Source organism: Erpetoichthys calabaricus, chromosome 3, assembly GCF_900747795.2.
Source record: "Erpetoichthys calabaricus chromosome 3, fErpCal1.3, whole genome shotgun sequence".
In the NCBI taxonomy this organism is placed as follows: domain Eukaryota; kingdom Metazoa; phylum Chordata; class Cladistia; order Polypteriformes; family Polypteridae; genus Erpetoichthys; species Erpetoichthys calabaricus.
The window spans coordinates 285331824-285350936 of record NC_041396.2 but is presented as its reverse complement, the minus strand read 5'-3'; the positions used below and the strand labels follow the sequence as shown (position 1 = coordinate 285350936).

At 36.2% G+C, this 19113-nt stretch overlaps 1 protein-coding gene across 1 annotated transcript in view; it reads left to right on the top strand.

The window, feature by feature from the left end:
- Window positions 1-18143, top strand: part of LOC114649572 (netrin-B-like) — a 127206-nt gene extending 109063 nt beyond the window's left edge. Inside the window, exons 5-7 of the mRNA XM_028799064.2 lie at window positions 8175-8228; window positions 14190-14270; window positions 17205-18143. Coding sequence (XP_028654897.1) covers window positions 8175-8228; window positions 14190-14270; window positions 17205-17605 — 536 coding nt within the window. The 3' untranslated portion in view covers window positions 17606-18143. The remainder of the gene's footprint in view (window positions 1-8174; window positions 8229-14189; window positions 14271-17204) is intronic.
- The last annotated feature ends 970 nt before the right edge of the window (window positions 18144-19113 follow it).

The window sequence follows — 19113 nt, the reverse complement described above, 5'->3', positions numbered from 1 at the left end:
ATTTTAAATTCTGTTACTTGTAGAGATGCTTCTGAATTTTGAGTTATTATTATTGTGTTGTATTAAAGGTAATTATTCTTCTTTGTATTAATCTTGAGTGTGTGTGTGTACTTAAGATAAAACTCATTTTCAGTTGCTGTGCCTGGGCTTATTTTCTTGTATCTGTTTAACAATATTTTATACTTTTTTGCTGCAAACAAATATCCCCCTGGGATAATAAAGTTTACCTTACAGGGTTGGTGTTTGCAAGTTATAAAGGAATTCCACATTGTGAGATGTCATGGCTCCATGGTCTCTATGTTAGTTGTTGGATATAAATCAAATTTGCAAAAAAGTTATGCAATGTAATGTTCATTTTCAGTGCTGATTATAGTACTTTCATGTTGTGCCTCTCAGGTAATTTATAATAAATTGATATGTAATTAAGGCATATATCACATAGCGAAGAGTAAGTTTAGTCGAGGTATACCAGGTTTCCAAAACAGGTCAGTGGTAGGATTAGGGTTAGGGTTAGTCAAGCAAACATATGACCATTATTTTCTCTCAGACCATGTTACCATGACCAAAAAATATCCTGTGAGCACTCTATCTATCTATCTATCTATCTATCTATCTATCTATCTATCTATCTATCTATCTATCTATCTATCTATCTATCTATCTATCTATAGGACACTTTATAAAGTGTCATATTTATGCAATCTATAAACTATTCAAGGGCATGCAATTGATTGATTGATTGATTGATTGATTGATTGATTGATTCATTCATTCATTCATTCATTCATTCATTCACTCATATAGTGGAGGTGAACAGATATGTTGTACCTTGTACATGATTGTTATGAGCAGCAGTTGCACCAATTTGTTGGCTTCCCCTGAACTGTTAAGTATAGTATACAACCTTTTAGGGTTTTGGACCTCAAGGATTCTGAAAATAACACATATTTCTTTACACATAACGTTTTTAGAAAGTACAAAATGTTACAGCATTATGTTATGAGGTCATCTTGTTTTGTATGTAGTTGCTGCCATTTTGTCATTCTTGTTTCTGAGGTAAGGTTCCCAGTTGCCAAGCACATGGGCAAGGATGTTGTGACAAAGAGATTAGCTGTTCATATTCCATCTATGTATGTTAGTCATTTGTATAGAAATGCACAAATAATCAGCAATATGAACTTGTACTGACCTTCCTTTGTTCTGTTTTGCTTGGTGGTGTTGGGTCTCCACTAGTACTACAACTCCACGCTGCTACCCCTGCCCTTGGCCATTGACACCAGAGATACTGGCATCCTTAAAATACAAAGACAAAATGTTTAATGAATTTATTAGTTTGCCCAGCACAGTTTTAACATGTACAGTTAGATGTCTTAGGTCATTGAAATGTCCTTTTTTGACTCTTACTATAATGTAATATACATGTCATACACAGGTGTCCATAGATTTACTTTCTCTAGAAATACTGTCAACTGGACTTTTTGGTTATTTCTTCTTTATTTTTACCTGGCTATATCTCAATTATAATGTAATCGAACTTCTATTGTCAAAATCTTTTTATGTTAATCAAATTAAATTCACTCTGTTTTAATATGATATCCTTCAATAAGGTCGTGCACAAAAAGGCGAGCTTCAAAAGGGCGACCTCAATTGAGCGAATGTTTTAATATTCTTGCTTTCGCCTTTTTATACATTCAATCATTGCCTTTATCTAATAAACTTTCTGTAATAATTTTGTTGCGTTTGCCTTTATTCGCCGCGCCCAATTGAGGTCACCCTTTTGAAGCTCGCCTTTTTGTCTGCACCCTTATTGTATAAAACCATTTTAAAATATGTTCAACCTAATATTTTCATTCATGTAAGTAAATATTGTGTGACTTAATTGTTTCTTTCATTGTATTATAATGAAAACTTGTGCAAGCACTCTAGACTGTGTTAAATAAAGACCACTATCATTTGAGTTGAATTAATCTCCTTAGGTAACACATAACCATTACAAGGAGAGTTTAACCACTACGGAGGTCAAACGTCCAAGATTTATGATAGAATATGGCAGAAATCAGTTGGGGAAATAGTAAAGCTTGTAATGATGGAGATTCTTCAAGGATCAGGTTTCTTATACCGGAGTAGAGCTGTAGAAAGTTAACTAATGTTCATTTTAGCTTTGGTTGTGCTTCACTGTGGTAAATCTTTATCCCCTGGATGTGTTACCATTTTTTCTTTAAGCATAATATCTCTTATTCTGTTATCTGCATTGGATTCTGCTTTCTGTACATGAATGAGCTTAACAGATGTTGCATTCACAAATATTTTTTTACCATCACTTTGTTGGCTTAATCCTTCCTTTACGTTTTACTAAAAACCTAAGTTAAAACACATTTCACCCACAATGAATCTATAATGTAATGATCAGAAATAAACAGCAGATGTCTTGGCTATTTACAAGAGTGAGCCAGCCAGCATTTAGAGGAAGGCTTTTATTGCTTTGTTCACAAGACGTAACAAGGAAAGGACCTAATATATGAATTTAGCAGAATTTCCAAAAGGTGAAATATCACGTCTGCAGTCTTTTGAAATGGCCAGAAGGCCTGGAAAAAAATATTTACTAGAGCAGTAATCAGTACATGTAAGGATGCCACATAAATCATTTAAGTGAAGGCATTTGGTGGTTACATTTTTTATGTGTTTTTTATTAATTACTAGTTGATTATGCTCATTGAGTGCAAGGGAAAAAAACAAAATGTAGTCTATGAGTTATTAAACAGTAAAACATTAACATTTAAGAAGTAAAGATACATTGAGCACTACTGGAGTGGTTTGGGGTAAACTACATTTTAAAGGCGCTATAACACAACAGGTAAGTAGCAGATCCCTTGTGAAAGGCGCTACACTACCGCTGTGGTATAGAAATTACATTTTCTATGTGATCGTCCAAATTTTTGCCTGACAACCTTGCACTACATGCCTGTGATTTCCTTGTTAAAATAATTAATCACAAAAGCAACCTTGAATGTTGTGGGGTTTTAGTGACCCAAACTTACCTTAAGGGACAGTAAGTAGTTGTGCAGGGCAATTTACAGAGTCCTGCTTCAATGGCGCCGATTACACTCATTCGCAAAGATTTCCACTCTCCCAGGAGCCGACGGGGACTTGAAGTGTCACAAACAGTGCGAGAAGAGAGGACACTGCCCGAAACTGCGAAGCTCTCGACCCGGCGGAGCAGCCCGACATTCCGTGCCTCCCAGCGTCCACTTTGTTCTCACAACCCCACACAGCTGAACGCGGTCTCGTCTTCACATTGTTTACAGCTCAGCGCAGTTAAAAAGTAGAAAGACTGAAAGCTTTTTTCCTCATCTCTTCTACTATCAAGTAGTGCCAACTAAAAAAAAGTTACAATGTGGCAGTTTCAGCGACAGTCACGTGGACGAATAAATGAAACTTCTCTGTCAGAACGAGCCTGGCGGCCGATGGTTCAGCGCTGTAGTCCAGACAGGAGCGGTGAGAGAGGGCGACGCGGGGCACACACAAATAATAACAATTCGTAAAGACGATATAAAAATGGCATCCACAAACGAAGTGATTAGTTCCTGTAATTATAATATGTTCTGGGGTCATAGGTAATTTCCATATCGTGTGGTCATACGTGATTTCCGTTTCAAACGCGAAAAGAATTTTATATATATAGATTTTGTACCACAGGGTATAAAAGATAAGGACATTCTGAAAGAGTTTAATCTTTTTATTTTTAGAGGTGATATGAAAATGTTTAATGTGGTGAAGAGTGGAATTATGGTATATTTTAAAATAAATTGTTGCACAAGTACAAGTATGCAGAGGAAATGAGAAATTTAATGTGAACTGAAGACAACTTTGCCTGACTTTTCCTGCTGTTTTAATATACAATGGATTATGTTTTGTTACATCCTTTTGCTAAAATCATTTAGATTCATTTTGTTCTACATCAAGCTAAACTCAGAATGACAAAGTGAAACCTGAATTTTAGAATTTTTTAAAAATTTATTAAAAGTAAAAAAAAAACATGATATTTCACATTGACACAAATATTCAGACTCTTAGCCATGACACATTAAATTTGGCTGAGGTGTATCTCATTCTATTGATCATCGTTGTGATGTTTCTACATCTTGTTTGGAGTCGACCTGTGGTCAATTTAACTGATTGCACATGATTACAAAAGGCAAACATCTGTCAAGAGAAGGTCCTACACCTGCCAATGTACATCATGGCAAGAAAATAAATAAATAAATAAAAACAAACAAGCCATGAGGTCAAAGGGATTGCCCCAAGAGCTTAGAAACCATATGATACTTGGATCTGGGAAAGCAGCACTAAAGATTACCAAGAGCACAGTAGCTTGACAGAATTGTTAAATAGAAGAACTCAGAAGGACAAATGTCATTGCAACATCCCGCTGATCTTGGCTTTGTGTCAGAATGACCAGACAGAAGCCTCTGCTAAGAAAAAGACAAGGAAGCCTACTTAAACTTGAAAAAAAGCAACAAGAATCTCTAGTCTGATGAAATCAAAATTAGTGTCAAGTCTGGAGGAAATCATGCACTGCTCATCAGCTGTCTAATATCATTCCATCTGTGCAGCATGATGTTGGAAGCATCATTCTGTTTTGTTCTTTTTCTACAGCAAGGACAGGAATACTAGACAGGGATGAGTGAAAAGTAAATGGAGCAAAGTACAGAGATGTCCTCAATGAAAAACTGCTCCAGAGCACTGTTGCCAAAGGATCACCTTCCAACAGGACAATGGCCTTAAACAAAAAGCAAAGACAATACAGGAGTGATTTAAGGACAACTCAGTGAATGTCCCCTGTGTGGCCCAGCCAGAGCCTAGACTTGAACCCAATAAAAAATCTCTGGGAAGACCAGAAAACAGCTGTAAACTGACTGACCCCATCCAACCTGATAAATCGTGAGAGGATCTGCAGAGAATAGCAGAAAATCCCTAAATCCAGGTTTTGTGATGCTTGTCACATCATTCCCAAGAAGATTTTGCTGCCAAAAATTTTTCAACTAGGTACTAAGGGAAGGGTCTGAATACTTGTGTCAATGAGATATTTCAGATGTAATTTGTTTAAAAATTGTTTAAAATCCTTTTTTGTCATTAATGGGATATTGAGTATTTCTTGATGTGAGAAAAGTTAATGTAAATGAATTTAGCACAACTCTGCAAAATAGAAAAATGTGAGGAAAGGGAAGTGATCTGAATACTTATTGAGTCCACTGTATATGTGAAATCACACCTGGCCTTACTTTACAACAGCTGAGGAAAAATATAAATATTAAAACAAACAACAACTCCAAAACATACACACAAACCTCTGGCTTGGCTAATGGTAAGAAAGCTGTTGCTGCCTAAGGACAGGCTTGTAGGTGGGAGTACAATGGATGAGATTGTGGTCAGATCTTCCGAGTTGTACTGCAGATTTACATTTAAAGGTATTTAAGTAAAGCAGGTCCAGCCTGTTATATCCATGAATGAAACATGTCACATACTGATTAAAGTTTGTCACCATTCCTTCCAACATTTCCCCTGGTTGAAGTCACCACAATTCTAAGGTTGGGATGTTTCATCATTAGAGTGAAACAGACAGTTGTGGGGAAGAAGTCTGGCAGCCAGCATTTCAACATCTGGATAATGCATTTTTAAGTTTTAGTTGTAATAATAATAATAATAATAATAATAGAGCTTTTCTCACTCACTTTTACACCATTGCTCATTCACTTACTGCAGATGTCAACTCCCTCTCCTTTCTCCACTATGTCCGATAATTTTAGATATAATTTATCCATGAATAAAATAGAATCTGGATGAGATGACAGTTCATCCATCTTATTCAAAAGACATTGAATGAGGTGGGTCAGTTCTGTAAACCTTACCACCTTATTTTTATCCTTGCTCCAACTTCAACCGTTCAGTTTATGGATAAGCTGCTCCTTTGATAAAGTGTAACAGAGATCCCTAGGTGCTAATGTTTGCAGTGCTACCAACTGAGTATTGGGATATTCCATATATCCCACTTTATATTCCTCACAGTCTCTTATATTTTCAGATGCTGCAGATGTAGGACAGCCTCCAGATCCTCTTTGGTGTCCCTGTGACTTCTTCAAAGTGCACAGCTTGTCCAAAAATCAGTTGAGATGAGCTGGAACTCATCTTTGTGATGGCAGCTACATATCATCAATTTAACATCCATTAGTATATTTCTACTGACAAGCCAGATGCCAGGTCACATCTAAACTCAACATTAACAATTGTTAAAAAAAGCTTTATCATAAACTAGTAACCACAAACAAAAAACAAAGAGAGAATACTAAGCTTCTGTAAAAGGATGCCACCTGCAGAGACATTAATAAATGTAATATTTTACCTATACATAAATTATTTAAGATTATATGCATCACAATTCTATCTGTCTGTCTATCTATTGATTGCATGGTGTGTGTTTGTGTTGCCATTGCTTTCTATATCAGTATGTTTTACAACACTCATGAGCTTTAACTCCTTTCTTGCTTGTTTTAACCCTTCACACATTCTTGAACTGCTGCCCTTCCTTTTTCCTATCTCCTAACTAAAGTAGACACGAGGAGAGAGTGTCAAATGTCCTCTGTGGAGGGGTATTTAGGGATTAACAGGTCACCTCAAAACTACAGCGGTTGTCTGGGGTGTTGCCCTTTAGAGACTTGCAACTGTCAGCAGACGGATGTTAAAATTAAACAGGAGGAGTGATTTGCTTCAACTAAAGCAAGTGAAAAATAACTATGTGGAAATAGTCTCTGGCAACAAAATATATGATATGGCATCTGGACACAATGTTTATAAATATTAGTAAAATGTAATAAAAATGTGTGCAAATGATGGTTAGATTCAGAAAAACTCATTAACTTAATAAAAGAAGAACACTATTATTGACAGTTCAATTAATTAAACAAGAATATAATCTCAATGTTGTTTTGGTGGTTCCAGCCAAAAACTATGTGAAAGTGTTCACAAGAGTGGATGATAAGCAGGTCTAAAAAAATTATATTTACTAAATACATTATAAATATATTTACTATAAATAAATAAATATATTTACTATACTTTGGGCATAATACTTATATGTGGTTTGATGTTTTCACAGTTTTTTTTTACCTTTTACAGGCCAATGACTAATGTAAATTAATTGGAAACAGACAAAGATGAAGGAACAGGAGTATAATAATAAATTCTTTTAAATAAAAAGTACAAATGAATGTCCTGTTGTGTATAAGGAACAGCTAGATATATCAATGTTTTTATGTAGAACCTTTTAAATCTTTCGATAGATAGATAGATAGATAGATAGATAGATAGATAGATAGATAGATAGATAGATAGATAGATAGATAGATAGATAGATAGATAGATAGATAGATAGATAGATAGATAGATAGATAGAAAGCATATATTTTCTTTAAATTATATGTTGCATAAAGTGACACAGTAATACTAATAAACCGTCCCAATGAACAGGCTCATACTTGTGTAAAAATAACTACTGTATGTGGTAATCATATCTGGGTATTGAACAAGTCCAAGAAACTCAACCTTTATAATGTACTGGTTAGACCTTAACTGAGGTACTGTGTACAGTTTTGGCTTCCAGGCTACAAAATGTCCAGAGAAGAGTGGCTAGGCTGATTCCAGGGCTGCAGAGGATGATTGTTGATTGATGAGGAAAGATTAAAAAAGCTGAGCCCTTTCAGTTTAAACAAAAGTAAGATTAAGAGAAGAAATAATTGTTTTTAAAAGTTTTTAAAATTACAAAGGGAATGATTCAAGTAGATTGAGACAGGTACTTTAAAATGAGCTCAACAAGAACATGAGGACACAGTTAGGAAGTTGTTAAGGGTTAATTTCACACAAACATTAGGAACATTTTCTTCACTCAGTGAACCATAAACACATGGAATAAGTGACCAAATAGTATGGGAAACAGTAGGACTTTGGAGACCTTCAAAACTCTGCTTGATGTTATTGTGGAAAAATTGCCTGTTTTCATCCAGATTGTTCTAATGTTCTAAAAATATTCCCCTGTTTCACACACTGATTGATTGTTCCATCACTTTCCTTTTTCTGTTTTCTTCCATCTTGTTGTGATGTTTCCTGGCATGTCAATGAAGAAAATGAGGATGTCTTCACTACCACCCCTCCATATGGACCTCAAAATAGCTTGGGTAAGATTGGTGAGCAATTTAGTTGATATATCAATCAAAAAGATTTTATCTTAATGACATTGATAAGAGATGAATAAACTATATTTAATGCATAAATCAAAATGCTATAATTAATTTGTTTATGTATTACAATGTTTATAGCAAGATACATTTAAGAAAGGAACTTAAGGCTGTAGGGATCTTGATTAGTGTAAGAATCATTACTTTTACACCCTTCAAAGTTGTTTTGTCTTTCTTTATATACCAGTAGACAATAACAAAGAGAATGCATAAAACTGATATCCTTCTTAGAAATTCAAGTGAAGTTGGTGATTGTTTTAATTAGTTAGTTTCAACTAAGCAATATTATCATCTGAAAATAAGAGATTTATTTTACTATAACTTATCAAGACATTTCAAATTATATACTATACATATAATTTGGTTAAGTCCATGTCCATCAGTCTATGCAATCAGATCATTCAAATTCAATCAGATTCATGTATGAATGGAACTCATTGAAATTGTGCTAGAAAATTAATAAATAGGATGACCAGACATCCCATAAAATTATTAGAGTATGCCTGTATACTGGGTCTTAATTGTTGTATCCCCAATTATTTGCAAAAATGTTTTATTTGTCCTGTAATTCAGATATGACTGAGTAGTTCTTCCTTCACTTACAATATGCAGTCACCAGGCTGTGCTTATTGTTGCAAATTTAACTATGAGCCAAATCATTTGTTTTCAAAACAGATATAAGCACTAATCAATCAGGTGTGTTGTGATTATAATGCACATACCAATGTCAAAAACTCTTGCCAGAGAGCTTATTTTAATGATGAGGGCACCCTGCAAAGAGACAAATAATTCAGTCTTCAGGCAAAAATGACCACACTTCAGGTATACAATATAGTTCGCCATCACAAGCTAAGAAAGAACAACTCCAAATTGTGAGTTTGGAACATTTCTGGTTTGATTTTGGTGTCAGTTGTCTACTGTGCACTGATAATGAAGCTCGTATAATTTGAATGGCTGTGTAGTATCCAGGCTGGGACATTCAGGTTGTCCATTCCTCTTTCCCAGGCTAGGGGGTGTGAGATTGCAAATGGCGTTTATTAATTTGGAGTAGGCTTACGATAGAGTGCCATGTCAAGAGGACTGGAGGTGCATGAAAGAGAAAGGAGGCCCAAACAAGTATGAGAGGATTGTCCAGGATATGAATGACCGAGTGAGGACTCAATTTAAAGCAATGTTGGGGTAACAGACAAGATCCCAATTTGAGTAGGTCAGCACCAGTGAAACTTCTCTAAGTCCTTACCTCTTTGATCTGGTTATGGATATGTTTAGTTTTTGAGACCAATATCTCTGGTGCATACCTTTGTGTTATTGTGTTGTGCAGCACCAGGAAAGAGGATGTGGAGAGGAAGTTGGAAGACTGGAGAAGGGCTTTGAAAGTTAGAGGATTGAAGATAAATAGGAAGAAGACAGAATATATGAGGTATAATGCTGATTAGGATTCAGAAGTAAGCCTGCAGGGAGAGCTATTGAAAAGTGGAAAAATTAAAATATCTGGGATCAGTGGTAGCCCAAGAAGAAAAATTAGCGTCAGAGGTAACTCATAGAGTGCAGTATGGATGGAACAATTGGAAGAAGCTGTCAGGAGTATTGTGTGGTCAGATAATTAATGGGAAGATTAAAGGTAAGGTTTTTAAGATACTGGTAACACCAGCAATGATGTATGGAGCTGAGACATGGACAGTAAAGGGAACACAGGAGAAGAAGTTAAATGTGGCAGAATTGAAAATGTTGAGATGGATGTTTGAAGTTACAATACAGGACAGGATAAGAAATGAGACAATCAGAGGTATAAAAAGAGTGGGACAGATATCTAAGGAAGTACAGGAAAGAAGGTTAAAGTGGTATGGACATGTGATGAGGAGAGACAATAAATATGTGGACAAAAGAAGGATGGGAATGAAAGTACAGGAGAAGAGAAAGAGAAGGAGGTCAAAGCAGAGGTGGGTGGATAAAGTCAAAGAAGATCTGAAGCAAAAAAGGTTTGACTGGCAAGGAAGCACAAGACCAAGATGTTTGGAGAAGGTTGAACAAGCACATCAACCCCACATGGATGTGGGAAAGATTAAGAGTTGTGAGATGTGGAGGCAATGCTCACCTTAGGGACCTTGAAGTTTAACCTGTTGTTTCAGACCTCTGGACCTGAAGTCCTGTCATCTAAGTCTGAAGTCCCTAACCCAGCTTTAACCCTTTACTGAAACCTGTAAATTGACTCACCAACTTAAACTTTTTCAAACCCAAAGAATCTGAACTAAATTCATGTTAAATATTTGTTTCTTATTTATTAGTGCTCAAAGCAAAATATAATAAATAAATATTGCAAAAAATAATACATGATGTAATGCTGTAGCTTAATTCCTGTTTTAGCCATTAGACTCTACAACACAACAAAGGTTGCCGGTTCGAATCCCGGCAGTGACTGAAGTAATGGTACTCCGTTGAGCAAGGCCTTTAACCTGCAATTGCTCGAGGGGCACTGTGCAAATAGCTGACCCTGCTCTCTGTCCCTAAAACTCTGAGTAAGTTGGTGTATGTGAAACAGAGAATTTCCCCTTGGGGATTAATACAGTATACCAATACAGTATATCAACACAGTTGAAGTATAAGTAACAAGAAATATAAGGGTTGTAATATTTTCAAGCAGCACTTTCACAGATTCTAAGCTTTGCGTTAATCTTCAAGGGATCACACTTCACATCAGTTTTTTTGAGTTACTGAAATTCTACTTATTGTCCAACTCTTGGTACGCTATTGTTCCACATTTGCCCCTTACCTCACCCTGGTACTAGTCTTGTGGTGGCAGACATGTTTTTCCTTCAAGAACACATGCTTGGGATAACTCACTAAAACATTTATGGGTGAATAGCATCAAAAACACCATTGAAAAGGCTCCAGCTAAAAGATTTCTTTCTAAAAACCTACCTACCTACCCCCAATTTCCTCCAATTCATGCACTGAGAGAATATAAGCTAAAACTGCAGTTGTCAATTGCAGGGCTCACTACCTGATACTTATTGATTTATTTCTATATCTTGCAGTCATTTTGAACACTGCATCACTAGTAAGTTTGTGTATTGTAAAACATATAATGGCCAAAGTCAGAGTCTAGTTTAATAAAGTATAATATATATATATATATATATATATATATATATATATATATATATATATATATATATATATCAGGTGGCCAGGCAGGAGATAAAAACCAAAACTCCAGCTAGCAGGATTCTGGAGAATATATAACTGTAAGGTTTCAAGGTGAAAAACCTAGTCATGCCTGACATTTCACGTACAATGCATATATGTGACAAACGTAATCATTGTTATTATGATACATCTATAACAGGGGTGGGCAATGTCGGTTCTGAAGAGTCGCAGTGGCTGCAGGTTTTTTTTCCAACCCAATTTCTTAATAAGAAAACAATTATCGCTGATGAAAGACTTATTGCTTAAGTGACATATCGATGCTCCATTTTAGTCATCTCGCTTGTTAAGGTTCCCCACCCTTGATTGCTTATTTCAATCTTAAACAGCTGTATTCATTGTTTTAATGGCTCCTTATTAGCAATGAAATGTAAATGACAAAGCAGCCAGCAGTTCTCCATCCAGTTTGTTTCATTTACATCTGTGTGTATTCATCATGGACTGTTTGATTTAATAAAACATGTAATAGAAAATGAGATAGACTAAGCTTCTCTTTTTATTTCAAAACATTCCAATATACATCAATAGGTCATTTTTTAAGAAATTAGACTGAACCATAACCTCATTTATTTGGAATTCAAAACATCCACATATCCAAAGTGTAACCCTACAGTACAAAGAACTAAGGTGGAAGGTGGCATGGCTCTACCTAACTTTCAATTTTATTACTGGGCAGCAAAAATACAAGCTATAAAAACCTGGACATGGACAGAAACAGAAGAACATACACCCCAATAAATACAATTTATCGCCAATATACTGACAACCCAATTGTGCTTCACTCACTCAGAATATGAAACCAATGTAGGAAACATTTTAAGATAGATAATCTTTTATCTCTGGCACCTCTGCACGAGAACCACCTTTTTCCATCCTCTCAAACATATGCAGTTTTTAATGGTTGGAATACATCCGGGATTAAATCACTTAGAGATCTGTACATAGACAATGTTTTTTCATCCTTTGAACAATTACACTCCAAATTTAACTTATCAGCAATATATGTCTTTCACTACCTTCAAATTAGAAACTTTGTTAAACAGAACTTGTCCAAGTTTCCTCATCTCCCACCTACCTCTGTACTGGAAAAAATATTGCTCAATCTCAAGGTCTCAGACAGCATTTCCGTAATATATAAAACTATTTTACAGTCCCTCCCTTTCAAAGATCCAAGAGGGCAATGGGAAAAGGATCTCTCACTCAACATCTCAGAAAAGGAGTGGAAGGTAGCAATGCAGAGAATTCACTCGAGGTCCGTATGTGCAAAGCATAGAATTATTTAACTTAAAATTATATATTGAGCACAACTCCATCCATCCATTTTCCAACCCTGCTGAATCCGAACACAGGGTCACGGGGGTCTGCTGGAGCCAATCCCAGCCAACACAGGGCACAAGGCAGGAACCAATCCCAGGCAGGGTGCCAACCCACCGCAGGAAAATTAACATCATTCTGGACCAATATTTTTAAATGCCTTTCAGACAGCCTTGGTGTCACAATCCCTCCTAATCCACTAACAGCTGTGTTTGGTGTTCTTCCAGATGGGCTTAAAGTGGAGAAGGACAAACAAACTGTGATTGCCTTTACTACACTATTAGTACATATACTTATCTTACTCAACTGGAAGAATCCTAACTCACTTATTCTATGTCAGTGGGTAACTGATGTTATATACTATTTGAAATATTTGAAACTAGAAAAAAATCAATTTCGCACTTAGAGGATCTGTACAAACCTTTTTCAAAACCTGGCAGGACCAAACAATAACATTTTAGAATAAGCATTTAAATCAAGGAAGCAGGTTCTCTCCCCTCTTTTACTCCATTTATCTTTATTCATTTTTTATTTTATCCATTCGTTTGTCTTTACTAGCATAAAGTTTTACTCTGCTGGCCTAGCTCTCTTTCTCAGGGGTGGGGGTTGATTTGTTTCAAACCTTTTTCTTTTTGTAAAACTCGAGTTATGTGTATGGAGTGTTATTTGATTTTAATAAATTCAATAAAATTAAAAAAAAAGAACATGTGACAGACTGAAAATGATCTGTTTTAGGTTTCAAATCATTTGGATGATATCCTTGGAGAGCAAAAAATCTACGATATAAGAACCTTACATTGCATACTAACAAGCCATAAATTTAAATAAGGTGCAAGACTGGCAAGAACTGGTTTCTAATTAAGCAGTTGGGTTGGAATGAAAACCTGTAGCTACTGCGGCTCTCCAGGACCGACATTGCCCACCCCTGATCTAGAACTTCAAGGGCAGCTGGTGCAATGCAGAACAAACACAACTTGCTCCATCATGCCACTTATTTTGGAAGAATCTGGTCATTGAATCATTGAATGAATAAATAAATGAGAGTAATAAAGGCTCAATAGCCCCTAAGTATTCACGTATTAGTGGACTGAATGGATAAATGTTACAGTTATAGTACTTGCTTATGATTTGCGATTATTCTCCTGAAGCAGACACTAGAAAGCCTTTACCTAGTAACCTGTCAATTAAATAAATCCATCACAGTTTATTAATGATTATGTGATTTCAAGCATGAAAGTAATGTTTTCTAGGTCAAAGGTATGAAGAATCAAAACTGATGGGCCATCAACTCAATAATGTGGCATCTTTTATTTTATACCATTTTAACTGAAATAAATTGAAAGGCTAGTTATTTTATCTGATGCATTTTCTTTTTAATTTCAGCTGATGAATGCTATTCCTACTGTCAGCCTTCACAAGGAAAAGTAAGAATGAACCTAAAAACCTACTGTCAGACAGATTATGGTGAGTCAATGTCTACTCCTGTTTAGACAGCAAAAGGTTAGGTTACCTTGAGGTCAAGATCAAGGGACATTTTTCACACAAAAGGGAAATAAAATTGGCCATATGTGCATACTGTACTTACATACTTACAATGGATTCAGAATGTTTTCAGAAGCCTTCACTTTCTGCACACTTTATGGTGTTGTAGGTTTAATTTTAGATGGATACATCTATGATTTTTGCCCATCAATCTACACTCAATAACTCATCACAAGAAGGTAAACACATGTTTTCAGAAAGGTTTGTAAATGTATTAATAATTAAAACTGAAATCTCTCATTCATATAAGTATTCAGATATTTTGCTGCGGCATTCCATTTTTACACAAGTAGCTTCTGTTTTCTTTACTTCTCCTTGAGATGTGTCAGGAACCTAATCGGTCCAATTATGGCAAATGTAATTGGTTGGACATCATTTAGAAAGGCATATACCTTTGCATATAAGGTCCACGATTTCCACTACATGTTAGAACAAAAGATAAGCAATGACGTCTAAGGAACTCCCTGTAGATGACCATGATCAAACTTGTTTTAATGCTTTTTAAGTGTTCCCATGAGCACAGTGACCTCAATAATCGTAAGGATTTGAAAAAGTTTGGCACCACCAGGTCTCTTACTTGAGTTGTCCATCTGGCCAAACTAATTAAGTAGACAAGAAGAGCCTTGGTCAGGATGTGATCAAAAATCCAGAAAGTCATGCTAATAGAGCTTTAGAAGTTCTCTGTGGAGAAGACAGACCATGTCAGCAGCAATCCATCAATCAGGCATTTATGGTAGAGTGGTTAGAAAGAAGCCATTCTTGAGTAAATGTTTGCAAAAGAAACGTGAGAGTATAAGTAAAAAGATCTTGTGGCCTGATGAGACAATAATTGAATTCTTTGGGCAGAAGCCCTAGCAAAATATCTGGTGAAGATCAGGCATTACTCATCACCTGCCCAATACCAACCTTATGGTGAAACATGGTGATGTCAGCATCATGCTGTAGAGTGCTTCTCAGCAGCAAGGAAAAATGGTCAGAACTGAGGAGAGAACAAATGCAGCCAAATACAGAGAGGTCCTTGTAGAATACCTGTCCCAAAGTTCATGCTTCTTCAGACTGGGATATGAAGGTTTTTCTTTTCGGCATTACAGTGATCAGAAGCATACAGCTAAGACAAGTCCCTCACTGTCAATGAGTGGCCCGGCCAAATCCCAGACTTAAACTCCATGGAACATCTTCTGTAACAAACTTTGAGAAGTTCTGCCAGGAAAAATAGGATGAACTACCCCAATACAGGTGTGCAACGCTTGTAGAGACTTAACCTAAGAAGACACAGTAAATGCTGCCTGAATTAAGGGTCTTAATGCTTTTATGAATGAGAGATTTTAGTTTTTGATTTTTAATACATTTAGAATCCTTTCTGAAAACAGATTTTCACTTTTTAATTATGGGGTATTGAGTGTAAATTGATGGGCAGAAATTGCCAATTTATTCATGCAAAACTAAATTTGCAACACAATAATGAGTCCACTATACATACATTTATTTTAAACACTTCTAATTCAATTTTTGAAGCACTGCAGGTTTGAGGAATCCATTTATGATCATCTTAATTAATTTAGCTTGTTTACAGTGTGCCTTAATATTATATAATATAATAATTTCATTGGCAAAGCCCTGTTCTTGCTTTCCAGTGACACTTGCTACTTTGCAAGCAGCCATCAAAGTGAAACACAATGTCATTGTGTTATAACTAATAAATATAGCAGAATAAATATAGCAGTGTGCATGAAGTAGCATCCTAAGTGTGCAGTGATCAAAGGAGAAGACTTGTTGAGGTTTTGTACTTGAGTGCCTCTTGAAAAAAATAAAACAAATATGAGGTTTAATTAGGAATTGACTTTGGGTAGATTCTTTGATGGGTTAGATTTTACTGAAACAATCCCCAAAAGAAACAAACGAAGCAAATGAACACCTAACAAGTGTGCAATTATATAAATAAAACTGTAACCTTCAGTCATCTCTTGGTCCTTCCAAATCTGTTGTCTTTGGGCAATTTGGTCTCTGGTCATTTAAGAATGACACTTTTTCTACTATAGGATTGCAGCTGCCATAAACATATTTTTGTTGTAAGGCAGGGAAAGCAATATTGTAGTGGTTCTCAAACTGTGGGGTGGGCCCCCCTAGGGGGGCATGAAGTAACAAAAAGGGGGGCGCGAAGATGTGAAAAAAAGAAAACAAGAATCGAAAATATGAAAAATACGTCTATTGAAACCAAAACAAATTAACGTAAACTACATTCTGACACTAGAAAAATAAATATAGAGTGAGATAAATGTTGATAAAAGTTAAGTAGGTATAATAAAATATGCATCTATGATATATCATTAATTAAAAAAACAAATTGGTATTAGTGGGGCTCCTTTCAAAAAAACGTTAGTGGGGCGCGATTAAAACTCGGGTCGCAAATACTTAAAGGTTGAGAAACGCTGCAATTTTGTCACTCTCAGTTTGAAAGTTGTGGGAAGGTAAAGCTTATGTCAGCATCAACATGCCACAAGTCAAGAAAGAAATAGACCTGGAAAAGACACAAGGCAGTATCAAAGAAACATTTGCACTCTTTCTTGGTCAAGACAGATTTGGCAACATGCAAGTCTTTCAGATGTTGTAGGAAAACAGAGCAAAGAAAGAGCACCCACTTAAACATTGGGGGAACAGGCAAAATCTGCACAGGCACCTCTGGCGAATCACTTAGCAAGGAGCCAACGCAGCAATAACCATTAGGCCACCATGTTGTCCTTTGAGCAGAATGCGACAGGACAATTTTTATTAATAAAATTTGAACTAGATTACATGAAAAAGTACTAATGTGATTGGACAAACTTGCGCTATTTAATCCTTGCCTTGTCTTTACAGTGTTAAAGGCTCAGGTTCAGGTGATGGAACGATCAGGCCCATGGTGGCGGTTCTCCGTCTCAGTACAGCAGGTATTCCGTCGTGGGACACAGCAGGTCAGAAAAGGAATCCAGTCCATCTGGGTGCCAGAACATGATCTTTCCTGTGGTTGCCCCGCTTTACAGGTTGGCAAAACCTTTCTGATAATCGGATCACAGGTTGGCCCAGACAAGAAACGCATCATTGCAGATCACACTTCAGTTGCTTTACCTTGGAGAGACCACTGGAACCCGAAACTTAGAGTTTTTCGGACCCAAGACAGACGTGGGCACTGTAAAACGCTCCTTTACCAAAACCCAAGACCAAGATCCACTGAACCGCCTAACTCTGCTGAAGGAAATGGAGGGCCAAAGAAAGGATAAATTTCAAAGCTGAGGATTTGCATTTTTTAATGAAAATTTGCTTGAATTGCCTTATTTGACTAAATTATTCAACCAATTTATATAACTCAGACATCCTATGAGAAAGGATGCTGCTTTATTTCCTTGTTTTTATTTATGTTACACTACTTTAGTATACAAAAGTACATTGATGTGTGTATATATATATATATATGTACATATAAACATACAGTATATTGCGGTCTAAGCCATTTTGTAGGTTCACCAGGGCTGATCACTTGACCACCCAATGGAGGTAATGGAACAGAATATTTTATAGACTGAACCCCTTTCTTGACCTCCTTCAGTGACCTTTTAATATAAGAAAAAGGGGCACATACAGTAGATTTAGAAATTATTCAGATTCCATCACTTTCTGCATACTTTATTGTGTTGTACATTTAATTTTAAATGGATACATTTGCTTTGTCTGCTCCTCAATCCACACTCAATATTCCATTATGACAAAGTAAAAACATGTCTTCAAAAAGGTTTGTAAATGTATTAAAAAATCAAAAATGGAAAAGGAAGTGTTCGGAATACACATTCAGTACTTTGTAGAAGCACCTTTTACGGGAATTAGAGTTTCGAGTCTTCTTGGGTTAAGTTTCTACAAGCTTTGCACCCCTGGATTTGGGCAATTTATTCCATTCTTCCTTGTAGGTCCTTTCAAGCTCCATTGGATTGTTTAATAAGTGTCAATATACTGCCATCTTCAGGTATCTCCACAGATGTTCTAAGGCTGGGGTGTCGAACTCCGATCCTGGAGGGCCACAGTGGCTTCAGGTTTTCATTCTAACCATCTTCTTAATTAGTGACCAGTTTTTTTCTGCTAATTAACTTCTCTTGCTTTAGTTTTAATTAACTTGACTCAGTCCCCTTAGTTGTTTGTTTTTCCTTAATAAGCTGCTAAATAATAATGAGACACGAAACAAGCCACCACATAACGAGCTCACCTGTGCCCATTACACAATATCTGAAAATAAAGAACGATGAAGGTCTCAGTAAGATTGATCTCTCAGGTCACCAAAACTTTTTGACGATTTTCTTAGAAAAAACAGAAAATTAAAGTTTTGGAAATGCCTGCTCTGGCAGAATGAGAGCAGCAACAAGCTGTGGAATTAAAGAACAGGTTTAATTTCCAGCAAGAATTGGCTTCTCATTAAGTAACTGGTTGGAGTGAAATTAGTTGGAATTTGAAGCTCCAATTTAGCTGGTCATCTGTCAGCTCATTTCACATTTTATTTCTGTTTGGTTGTCATTTAATGAAGAAAAGAATCAACTCTGAAGGACTGAATCCTTAAATACAGGGCTATTACAATGAAGGGAAAAGAAGTTAATTAGCTTTGAAAACCTGGTCACTGATAGGAAAAGGGTTAGAATGAAAACCTGCAGCCACTGTGACCCTCGAGGACTGGAATTTGACACGCGTGTTCTAAGGGGTTCCAGTCTGGGCTTTGGAAGGGCCACTCAATATACTCAGGACTTGG